This window comes from Podarcis tiliguerta (genome assembly GCF_965153285.1).
Source record: "Podarcis tiliguerta genome assembly, chromosome: 10".
Classification (NCBI taxonomy): domain Eukaryota; kingdom Metazoa; phylum Chordata; class Lepidosauria; order Squamata; family Lacertidae; genus Podarcis; species Podarcis tiliguerta.
The window spans coordinates 9,611,275-9,623,605 of NC_139543.1; the positions used below are offsets into that span (position 1 = coordinate 9,611,275).

General features: G+C 44.7%; 1 protein-coding gene across 2 annotated transcripts in view; it reads left to right on the plus strand.

The window, feature by feature from the left end:
• Positions 1–12,331, plus strand: part of ABCD2 (ATP binding cassette subfamily D member 2) — an 82,327-nt gene that overhangs the window by 45,130 nt on the left and 24,866 nt on the right. For both annotated transcript variants that reach the window (XM_083399643.1, XM_083399642.1), the window contains 2 exons: positions 1,595–1,716; positions 11,892–12,060. In XM_083399643.1, coding sequence (XP_083255769.1) covers positions 1,595–1,716; positions 11,892–12,060 — 291 coding nt within the window. The remainder of the gene's footprint in view (positions 1–1,594; positions 1,717–11,891; positions 12,061–12,331) is intronic.

Sequence of the window (12,331 nt, forward strand, 5' to 3'; positions counted from 1 at the left end):
TTATCACTACCCAAAGGAGTCTCAAAACGGCTAACATTCTCCTTTCCCTTCCTCCCCCACAATAAACACTCTGTGAGGTGAGTGGGGCTGAGAGACTTCAGAGATGTGTGACTGGCCCCAGGTCACCCAGCAGCTGCATGTGGAGGAGCGGGGAAGCGAACCCAGTTCACCAGATTACGAGTCCACCGCTCTTAACCACCACACCACACTGGCTACATGTCAATGGCCCCCCAAATGTGTGTAGTATAAAAGTGCCCTCGCACACATGTATGTATACCGGAGCGCGCACACAGCACACCATGATGGGCTGTGGAATTTGGATCCTTGGCCCTCGATGGAAATCATAGCACAATTTTGACCGCACACAATTTCCCCCACATCCTTTCCCCCTGCCAACTGCAGCAGAAATCTATGCCAGGTACTTCACCATGTGACCCAAATGAGATCGGTAGGACTGCATTTGTTTTTGTAGCTGCTGCCACCAAACTACCAGGGGTTTTCAGGGGCCGTATCAGACTATGCATTTGCCACCTGATTGCAGGGTTTTAAATGTAGCTACCAGTGCTTTGAATTATGCTGAGATGCAAATATGAAATTGAGTTGCCGCAGTCTCTCCAAAACTGTTCTTCCAGACCCGGAATTACTCAAATGCTCTTGTATTTTTGATGACTGCATAGTGGGAAGACTTTAGGCAGATGCTGCAGTTTCCCTTCCTTGAGTGTGCTGGCAAGAGAAGGATTATTTGTCAAGGTCTCCTTGACACGCTGCTGCTGCCACAGGCCCATTCTTTGAGTCAGGATTTGGCAGCTGCCTTTGACTGATTCTGATTTAACTACACAAATTTTGCCCGCATCTCCTTCCCTTCTAGAGAAGTTTCTCTTTAGTGGAGTTAGAATACGCTTAGAATCATAGACTCATAGAGTTGGAAGAGACCACAAGGGCCATCGAGTCCAACCCCCTGCCAAGCAGGAAACACCATCAGAGCACTCCTGACATATGGTTGTCAAGCCTCTGCTTAAAGACCTCCAAAGAAGGAGACTCCACCACACTCCTTGGCAGCAAATTCCACTGTCAAACAGCTCTTACTGTCAGGAAGTTCTTCCTAATGTTTAGGTGGAATCTTCTTTCTTGTAGTTTGGATTCATTGCTCCGTGTCTGCTTCTCTGGAGCAGCAGAAAACAACCTTTCTCCCTCCTCTATGTGACATCCTTTTATATATTTGAACATGGATATCATATCATCCCTTAACCTCCTCTTCTCCAGGCTAAACATGCCCAGCTCCCTTAGCCGTTCCTCATAAGGCATCGTTTCCAGGCCTTTGACCATTTTGGTTGCCCTCCTCTGGTCACGTTCCAGTTTGTCAGTGTCCTTCTTGAACTGTGGTGCCCAGAACTGGACACAGTACTCCAGGTGAGGTCTGACCAGAGCAGAATACAGTGGCACTATTACTTCCCTTGATCTAGATGCTATACTCCTATTAACCTATTATTCTTCCTAAGGAATAAATAGACTTGAATCCCAAGTTGCTCCTCTATTCACTCCTATAAACCTTCAAGTAGGTTTGCTCTAATTAAGCTTTATTTCTTGCCTTTAGAATTAGAAGATGGTCAAAAACAAGCGATGGTCAGCGAGAGGACGGAAACTTTCACCACTTCAAGAAATTTACTGGCCTCTGGAGCAGATGCCATTGAAAGGATTATGTCTTCTTACAAAGAGGTACTGGATGAAATACGCTTGAAAGCAGAAATAATAACAACTGGGGGTTTTTTTTGCGGGGGGGGGGGGGAATCGTAAACGTAGTCTAAAATGCAATTGTGTATACCCATTTGAGGGAGGGTGGGAACAGGAAATCCGGACAAGATTCACAGGAAGCTTCAAAAGTTCCTTAATATAGTCACTATTAAATACCAAGGTTGCGTGTTTTAAGAGCATTTGTTGTGTCTGCTTTTGAATATAGTCGTATCTTGGATCCCGAACGCCCTGGAACTCGGACATTTTGGCTCCTGAACACCGCAAACCCGGAAGTGATTGTTCCAGTTTGCGAACGTTCTTTTGGAACCCGAACATCTGATGGGGCTTCCGTGGCTTCTTATTGGCTGCAGCCGCTTCCTGCAGCCAATCAGAAGCTGCGATTTGGTTTCTGAACGTTTTGAAAGTCGAACGGACTTCCGGAACGGATTCCATTCGACTTCCAAGGTACGACTGTATTTCTTATAATGACCACAGATGCAAGTCTTCCTAAGGAATAAATAGACTTGAATCCCAAGTTGCTCCTCTATTCGCATAAAGTGATTTTCACCAACTTCCCCCTCCATCAGCAGCTTCCTGCAGGATATTTCACACCATTCTCAAGAGTCCCCCAATCCATCCAGCCACCACCAGCAGGGGGCTGGGAGATAGGGAACTCCTGTTAAGTGAATGTAAATAGCTTGGGGTTTGGGGGGTGTATGCTGCCTGAAGTTTTTGAAATACTGCTTTGTACATGCAATTAGAAAGGAAGGCTGGGATCCAAATTATAGAGACTATCATTGGGGGAAGGGTGAGTTGCCACCACAGCCACTGTACACAGTGGTGTAGCATCAGTTGCTGGTGCCCAGGGTGGGTGGGTGGGTATGGGCACTGGGCGGAGGGGGCGTCAGCCCGTCCGATGCTGCTGGAACAACCCCATCCCCACCAGAGCAAAACGGGGCTGTACTGAGCCACCTGCCCAGGGGGAGCCCAGCCAGCCGACACGGCCCTTGACAGATGGAGAGGAGCACCGGGCCAGGCTGCTCTGGGGTCGCTTGCGTAGGGGCACCTGGTTCACGCCCCCTCAAAAATTGTGTGCCTGGGGCCACCACCCGCGGCACACACACATCCCTAAGCTATGCCCCTGACTGTACATGCACTTCAGATTTAGCAACATCAATATATTCATCATCAATCTTTATTACGGTCCAGAGACCCAACAAATCATTACAAAGCAATACACAATTCATACAGCCTACCTCCAGGTTAAACAAGTATTTTGTTCAGAATATAGGGATCATTGGTTCTTGCAACCACCGATAAAAACTTTGCCACTGCTAATGTTCCAGCGTTTGTCCGGTCTTCCAATAGGAGCCTGACATAGTGAGCCTCTGGTTTTCCCGGGAAAGGTACCAGCAAGGGTAATATCAGTTCAGCCCTGGCTTGCTCATATTTTGCACAGTGCAACAAAATATGTTTTATGGAATCGATGTCTTGAGCACACGAGCAAAGTCTGTCCTGGTAGGGAACTCCTCTCAACACTGCAGAAGGAAAGACATTTAGTCTGGCTTTGGTGAAAAGCCTTCGATAATTTGGTACTGTCAGGTTTTTAATGTAAGATGTTAACTTAAAGACATGCCCATATTGTACTCCTACTGCCAGCGGACTACAGACTGCGTGTGAGCGAGATCTCAAGTCACTGTGTGCATTATCCCATAATCTTTGCTTTAATGTCTTTAGGGCGCCTTCATAACCCAGGTAATACAGTTGGGGGAGAGGGTGACAGACCAAATGGCAGAAAACCAAATGGTTTTCTGCCATTTGCTGACAAATTCCTCATTGGTCAGGTGTTGGTACAAATTCTTCCCTAGATCAAACACTGAAACACTGAAATCCATTGTGCCAGTGAGAGTTCTTGTAGTGGCTTCCACTAGTTCACTGGGTCACCCCAGGTGTTTCTGTGGAGTGAATGAAGAATTTGGCTCAATCTTACTCTATACAGGCAATGTTTTTATGTAAATTAAGATTTGCAATCTACAAGTCCAAACTTAAGTGCCAGAGATGGTTAAAAACTGTGTGCTTATTTCCCAAGTTGGTTTACATTTCTGCAAGTTCTTGCTGTGAAATAGATGTCCACATTATTATTATTTATTATTTATTCATGATGAAACCAATGCTAAGCAATGTAATACTAGAGCTACACGTGCAGGTTTACAGGTACAAATCTGTTGAATTGTGTAGAAAGTTCCAACACCAAGCTCCTCATTTTTTGCCAGGACTGTTTCTGAACCCAGGTTGCTTGGGCTAAAAGACAACTCAACCCTGCATCTCGAACTGTCATTATTTCTGACATGTTTGAGATGGTTACCTGTCATGATTTTTAAACTGTATTTATTCATTGTTTAAATGGCCACTCTGGGCACCTTCTGGAAGGAGAGGCAAGATGAAAATAAATAATAATAATCTTAATATTCAGTACAAACTTTTCAAACAAATGCCAACACCTACTCGGTCTGGTTGAGCCTTCAAATAAAGAGTTGATGTGACTTTTTTCCACCAGGATGTTTCAGGGTGTTCATCCAAGTGTACATGGGAACACACATTTCATTGAGAACGGTGCAGGATAGGGTTATATAGTTCAGAAGACAGGTGAGCAAGCAGGGACATTATAGACACCTGATAATGCTATGATACCAGGTGACTCATTTTTCCTTTCGAGTGTGGTGGGCTGTGCTAGAATGGAAAATCCTAGTACAGCTCCCCAGGCCTTGAAGCTACTGCTCAGACATCGAATCCTCAAATTGTGAGGTGAATTAGATAACCAAGAGGTTTGTTTTGTTTTGTTTTTTGCCCTCTTGGCATTCACCTCAGGCACCGGAAGCGTCCCGGCCGCCATTTTGTCTTGGGCAATGGCGGGGGGGAGATAACCAAGAGACGTGTGGTGAATGCGGTGGAAGTCTTTTATAATATTTTAACTAGGATTTATATATTGTAATGTTTGAAGTATGAATTTGGAATTATTGATTATGAAAAGCATTTTTTTTCTTCATTTTTTGTTTCTTTCTTTTATTTTTCTTCTTTCTTCTTTTCTAGTCTGCATTCTGGAAAAATGTATAGATAAATGTTTTTATGTACGGTTATGTATTGTTTCTATTTATTTTATTTTTTTTGCAACATTTAATAAAATTTAATTTTTTTAAAAAAAAGAATCCTCAAATTGTACACCTGGATGGGACCCTGAGGATAAACCAAGTCCCTGCAAGGCAGGAATATGCAGCAGTCCCATACAGGGATTGAACCTGCAGCCTTGGTATTATCAGCACCATGCTCTAACCAACTGAGCTTATCCAGGCTTTAAAGCATGGGTAGGCAAACTAAGGCCCGGGGGCCGGATCCGGCCCAATCGCCTTCTAAATCCAGCCCACAGATGGTCTGGGAATCAGCATGTTTTTACATGAGTAGAATGTGTGCTTTTGTTTAAAATGCATCTCTGGGTTATTTGTGGGGCATAGGAATTTGTTCTTTTTTTTTCCTTTTCCAAAATATAGTCCGGCCCCCCACAAGGTCTGAGGGACAGTGGACCGGCCCCCTGCTAAAAAAGTTTGCTGACCCCTGCTTTAAAGCTTGATCGGCACCAACTTCAGGCTTCACTTTCCTCTGGGATCAGCTGAGATTGGCTGGGAATCTCGGCAAGGCTGCCAATCTCAGCAGATATCTTACTATCTTAGCAGAGTGTCTGTGGCAGGACCTTTCTGTAATGTTTTAATGTCACTTCCGGTAATGAAGGCAGAGGCATCTTCTCCCTACATGAACCCCTGATCCCCACCTCTGTTTTAATTGGCACCTAGCAACCTAGCATTCCTGCCAACCTAGCAGTCCTGCCAACCTAGCAGTTTGAAAGCACGTCAAAGTGCAAGTAAATAAATAGGTACCACTCTGGCGGGAAGGTAAACGGCGTTTCCGTGCGCTGCTCTGGTTTGCCAGAAGCGGCTTAGTCATGCTGGACACATGACCCGGAAGCTGTACACCGGCTCCCTCGGCCCATAAAGCGAGATGAGCGCCGCAACCCCAGAGTCGGCCACGACTGGACCTAATGGTCAGGGGTCCCTTTACCTTTAGGAAGACATAGTGGCAGCTAGTGGAGAAGTCCCGGCCCCTGATGCTTTAATAGAAAGCACCATGGAGAGAACAGGACAGGAAACCTACTGCTGCCCTCACAAAAGGTGGCATTTTAAATGTGTGTGTCGCTTTTTAAGACGCTGTTGCTTCTGGCCACTTATTATTATATCATAATGTCAGGGAACTGCCATCAGTGCCAGAGGGAGAGAGCAAAATCCAGAGCGATTCCGGAGAGCACCCCGGGATTGGGAGAGGCAGCCCATCTTCTGGGGAAGAGAATCAGCGTAGCACCAGTGGAGAAGGGGGGCAGATGGGGGAAGCGGCGAGGCGGTCCCATGACTCCTTGCCGGGGACCAGCGGGGACAGTAGGGGTCCTCCGCTGCCTTCGCCCTCCTTGCGCAGAAGGCTTTCGCGCAGAGAGAGTGGGAGGAGACTAGGCGTCAAAGAGCTTCTTTGCTGGAAGAAGTTTATGAAACGCCCACTGACGGATTCTGCCAGCGATTGAGACAGCCAAGGGTGAGTGGCTGTCCGGACAGAAAAGGTTCACTCAGGCAATCCAGCCAGGTGTTTGCGCCGGCTTACGCACGAGCAACCCCTAGAACCATTACACATAATCATCATCATCATTCTTATTCTGCCCATCTGGCTGGGTTGTCCCACCCACGCTGGGCAGCTTCCAACGCATATAAAAACATACCGTATTGGCCTGAATATAAGCCTCACTTTCCCCCCAAATTCCAACCATGAACATTTAAAGTGCGGCTTAAATTCACGACCTTACAAAAATTGGCTTTTACGATATCACTGCTGAACCAGGCATACGGTAAAACGGAACGGGTGTGAGTGCCTGCGGAATTTTAAGGGAGCGGCTTATATTTGGGTGTTGTCTCTGTCTCCCCCCCCCCCCTTGAATTTTAAAGCTGCGGCTTATATTCGGGTGTAGGTTATATTTGGGCCAATACTGTAATAAAACACCAAATATTAAAAACTTCCCGATAAAGGGCTGCCTTCAGATGTCTTCTAAAAGTTGCTCTTTACCTCCTTGACATCTGATGGGAGGACGTCACTCCTGAGAAGGCCCTGCCCTCTGCCTGGTTCCCTGCAACTTCAGTTCTTGCATCTCCAACACTTTGAATTGTGCTTGGAAACATACTGGGAACCAGTGTAGATCCTTTAGGCCTGGTGCTATACAGTGGTACCTCAGGTTACAAACGCTTCGGGTTACAAACACTTTGGGTTACAAACTCTGCTAACCCAGAAGTAGTACCTCGGGTTAAGAACTTTACCTCAGGATGAGAACAGAAATCGCACAGCGGCGGCAGCAGGAGGCCCCATTAGCGAAAGCGTGCCTCAGGTTAAGAATGGTTTCGGGCTAAGAACGGACCTCCAGAACGAATTAAGTTCGTAACCCGAGGTACCATTGTATATGGCCCCGGTGGCTGCTCCCAATCACCAGTCTAACTTCCACATTCTGGATTAATTGTAGTTTCTGGGTCACCTTCAAAGGTAGCCCCATGTAGAGTACATTGCAGTAGTCCATGCAGGAAATAACCAGAGCATATACCACTCTGGCGAGACAGTTAAACACCCCGGCTCCCACCCAAACTGGCAAACCAGTTTGGACACACACTCACACATGTTACCAGCCCCATTTCAGGGCACAGAGAGCTCAGTACCAGGGATGAAACCCAAAACTTCTGCCAGCCCTCAATTTATGGAATTTGCTCTGAGAAGACCTGCTGATGCCCACAAGCTTATATGGCTTTGGAAAGTGGGAGGGGAGACGGTGATAGCTAGCTGTGACCTCCGGGTTCAGATACACTATAGAGTGGTACCTTGGGTTAAGAACCTAATTCGTTCTGGAGGTCTGTTCTTAACCTGAAACTGTTTGTAACCTGAGGTACCACTTTAGCTAATGGGGCCTCCTGCTGCTGCCACCAGGCAATTTCTGTTCTCATCCTGAAGCAAAGTTCTTAACCTGAGGTAATATTTCTGGGTTAGCGGAGTCTGTAACCTGAAGCGTATGTAACCTGTAGCATCTGTAACCTGAGGGACCACTGTACCTTTGAATGCCAGTTGGTGGGAGCAGAAACAGGAGACAACTATTGCTTCAAGCCTGTGTGGGCTTCCTGGTGGCATCTGCTTGGCCACTGTAGGAAACTGGGTTCTGGGCTAAATGGATTTTTGCCTTCATCCATTTTGCTGGTCCAGATGTTTTGGCCTACTTCCTTTCTGCCAGCAGATGGAGACGGCACATTACCGTTTGGGGTTGTCATAATTTGTGGATTGGGAACTCGCCAGCTTTCAGAATCTCTCCCCATCGCACACCCCAGAAATTTGGGTGTGGTTTCCTACATTTTTGGAAGACAGGCTGAGCCAAGGCCAAAGGCATAGGAATAATTTCAGCCGCCATCTATAACAGAGGCATCGCGGAAGAATCAGATTAGGGAGTGAGGGCCTGAGTAGAATGAGCCAACATTATTCCGGTGAGGGTGGATGGGATTTGCATTCAAACATTTTCCTACACACAAAAATCCAGGCAACTTCCACGGCATCATCTTTCATTGGGGTCAAGAACTGAATGATTCTGTTGTAAAATTGGTGTGGGGGGGGAGTGCTTCCACATGGATGTTCAGCGTTGAATCAGCAGGTTTGGTTCACTTGTGTTTAATGAGGTTTTCACGCAACACTGTCATCTAATCCTTGTCATTCACCATCTGCCCTGTGAGGAGATATAAGTGGCCGAGGGAAGGAGGCACAGAGAACACCAGGCCTGCTCCAGCCAGACTGCACCTGCCTCTCCTGGGCAGATGGTATCCATTGGGATACTGCAAGGAGGAGCAAGGATGTGCCGGAAGCAGACACCAATAAGGCCTGCTGTAGCAGGACTGTTCCCTCCCCCACAGCCAACTTTAAATATTATCTCCTTTGTTTTAGTCCATAAAAATTGTAAATTGACTTGGATGCCTTGGGCAGAAAGGTTGTACATAAATGCATATTGTTATTATTGGTTATTATTGGTTATTATTTATTTTGCTTGCGGAGCTTCTGTTTCTTCGCAGACTGCAAAAAGCACTCTTTTAAAAAGAGAATGGAATAATTGCACCGTTTTCACAATGTACAGTGGTGCCTCGCAAGACGAAATTAATTCGTTCTGCGAGTTTTTTCGTCTTGTGAATTTTTCGTCTTGCGAAGCACGGTTTCCCATAGGAAATGCATTGACGGTTTCCCATAGGAATGCATTGACGGTTTTAAGAAAAAGGCGCAAGATGTTTTCGTCTTGCGAAGCAAGCCCATAGGGAAATTCGTCTTGCGAAGCAACTCAAAAAACAAAAAACTCTTTCGTCTTGCAAGTTTTTCGTCTTGCGAGGCATTCATCTTGCAAGGTACCACTGTAGATGCCTTTAGCACTACTTGTCAATCTTTTTAAAATAGTGGGGTTTAGACATGGGCAGGGACGGATCAGAAAGGGAATTTATTTCTACTTAACACCCATTCATTATAACCCTTGTGGTGGGCATCATTTTATGACCCCATTTTTGTTTTGTTAAAGTCAATCATTCAGTTATCGCTCAAATGCTTTTCTAGTTAAAGAGAGGTGTGTAAGATCATAACACTATGGAATTTGTGTTGTGCAGCAGGATAGGATTAAAGCAGCATGTTGTTGTAGCGCTGGACACCTCTCTTCGTTTTCTTTTAAAGCCAGAAAAATCCTACAGCTGTATTTGAAAATCAATTGCAAAATAAAAGCAGGGATGTAAAATGCTTGCAGTGGATGCATCCTGTGCTGAATCTGGCTGCACCTACAGCAGCAATGGCATGTCTAGAACATTGCAGGACGTAGACATAAAAAAATCACAGTATGCTTGAAAGTGTGTGCAATAGTAGTCTGAATGTTGTTGTGTTTGACCTGATATACAGTGGTGCCTCGCAAGACGAAAAGAATCCGTTCCGTGAGTCTCTTCGTCTTGCGGTTTTTTTCGTCTTGCGAAGCAAGCCCATTAGCGGATTAGCGCTATTAGCGGTTTAAGGGCTATTAGCGGCTATTAAGGGATTAGCGGCTATTAAGGGATTAGCGGCTATTAAGGGATTAGTGGACCAGCTGATAAGCGGCTTAGATCAGCTGATGAGCGGCTTAGCAACAGCTGATAAGCGGCTTAGCTAACAGCTGTTAAGCGGCTTAGGGGCTGGGGGAAAAGGGGGAGAGGGAAAAAACCCCTGCAGAACTCGCAAGACATTTTCGTCTTGCGAAGCAAGCCCATAGCAAATTCGTTTTGCGAAGCACCTCCAAAACGGAAAACCCTTTCGTCTAGCGGGTTTTCCGTCTTGCGAGGCATTAGTCTTGCGGGGCACCACTGTATGAGCATTCATGAGTGGGTGTGCATGCATGTAGATCAGGGGTCAGCAAACTTTTTCAGCAGGGGTCTGGTCCACTGTCCCTCAGACCTTGTGGGGGGCCGGACCATATTTTGAAAAAAACATATGACTGAATTCCTATGCCCTACAAATAACCCAGAGATGCATTTTAAATAAAAGGACACATCCTACTCGTGTAAAAACACCAGGCAGGCCCCACAAATAACCCAGAGATGCACTTTAAATAAAAGGACACATTCTACTCATGTAAAAAGACGCTGATTCCCGGACCATCCGCGGGCCAGATTGAGAAGGCGATTGGGCCGGATCCGGCCCCCGGGCCTTAGTTTGCCTACCCATGATGTAGATGAATTGGGGAGTCCACAACAGACCATTAATCCAGTTTTTGTTCACATGCAAAATTCCTCCTTCAAATAACATCTCAAGCAAATGTTTCCGGGAGGGAAGGGGGGAATAAATTGGTAAACAGGCATCAAACCCTACTTTTAAATCAAGCAGTGGGGTGTCCTGACACTTGCCTAGAATGTAATGTTTACGAGTGCATCTGGAAGTGTGTCTTTGACAGGCAAGCAGGAGCGCATTAGGCCTAGAGTTGCTTTCTGTATCAGTCACCAGATGCTGGTTGAAGCCAAGTGAATGGTGTTGCCTTTCTCTAAGAAGTTGGCAGCAGAAATGAAAAAGAGAAGTACTTATTCATTCCTTGAGGTTGTTGTTTATTGGTCCACAAATCACTTACAGACAGCTTAAAGCTGCTGAAGTTTTTCCTTTTTTTTTTTAAAAAAAATAATATTTATTAAAAGTTTAATACTTACAGAAAAAGAGAAAGGAAAAAAAGGAAAAAAACAATAAATATTTTAACAAGCAATACATCAAAAATAAGAAAAAAAACAGAAAAAGCAATACATCAAAACAACAAGAAAAACCAAAAAAAATATAAAAACACATCCAATATTTCCATATCTTTACCTTTCATTTACTAGTTTCCTCGACTTCCTCACACCTCCCTTTTTTTGTATTCTAGTTCAATTAACTATTTCAGCAAATCCTTTCCATCTTTCTTAATTTTTTGTTCTAAAATTTATCTTAACACAATCTAACTTTAAAGTTTCCACTTTAGCCCCTTAACAATCAGTTTTTACTTAATTCTTTATAACATTTCTGCTAAAACCATATAGGTTCATTCCAGCATTCTTCTAACATTCATTAATTTTGCAATATTTCTGTAAATATACTTTAAATTTTTTCCAATCTTCTTCCACCAACTCTTCTCCCTGGTCTCGGATTCTGCCAGTCATTTCCACCAATTCCATGTAGTCCATCAGCTTCATCTGCCATTCTTCCCAGGTGGGTAGATCTTGTGTCTTCCGCTGCTGAAGTTTTTCCTGCCCCTGCCATCCAGTGATTTTCAGGTGGTGGTGTCATCATCATCATCATACACTACGCAAAGAAGCTGAATTTCTATCGGAAGCTCCTATCTTTAGGAAGAAATATCTGAATGTCCATCAAAATTGGATTCATTGCTTTCATGGAATCATCTTTTCCCCCTGGAATAACAGAACACAATGCACATAACACGGCGGTATGCTTGGTAGAGTAAAAGCACGTGCTGCAATAATTCGTCGGCACAGTTCTGTTTTTAATCTTTGCAATCGTTTATCGTTTTGCAGGTCACAGAGTTAGCAGGCTACACAGCTCGTGTGTACAACATGTTTTCAGTCTTCGATGAAGTGAAGAGGGGCATTTACAAAAGGACAGCTGTTTCTCAAGAATGTGAAAGCAACAATAAGAAAAGAGATAAAACAGAGCAACATATCGACGGCCCATTGGAAATCAAGGGTAATGAATGATGCATTTTTAATTTTTTTTTAAGATTCCTCTTTAACAGCTTGCAGTTTGGAATTGAAACCCTGGGACAGCTATTTAAACAAAACTATCCACTTAATTCATTTCCTTTGCCTAGAATAATAGATCCTGGTATCTTCTGGTCCCAGCTATGCATATTCCACATCCAACTCTTGACTTTTATAAACTGTTTTCTGTGAGATGCTAAAGGCTGATCTGTGCATTTAATAATAATAATAATAATAATAATAATAATAATAATAGC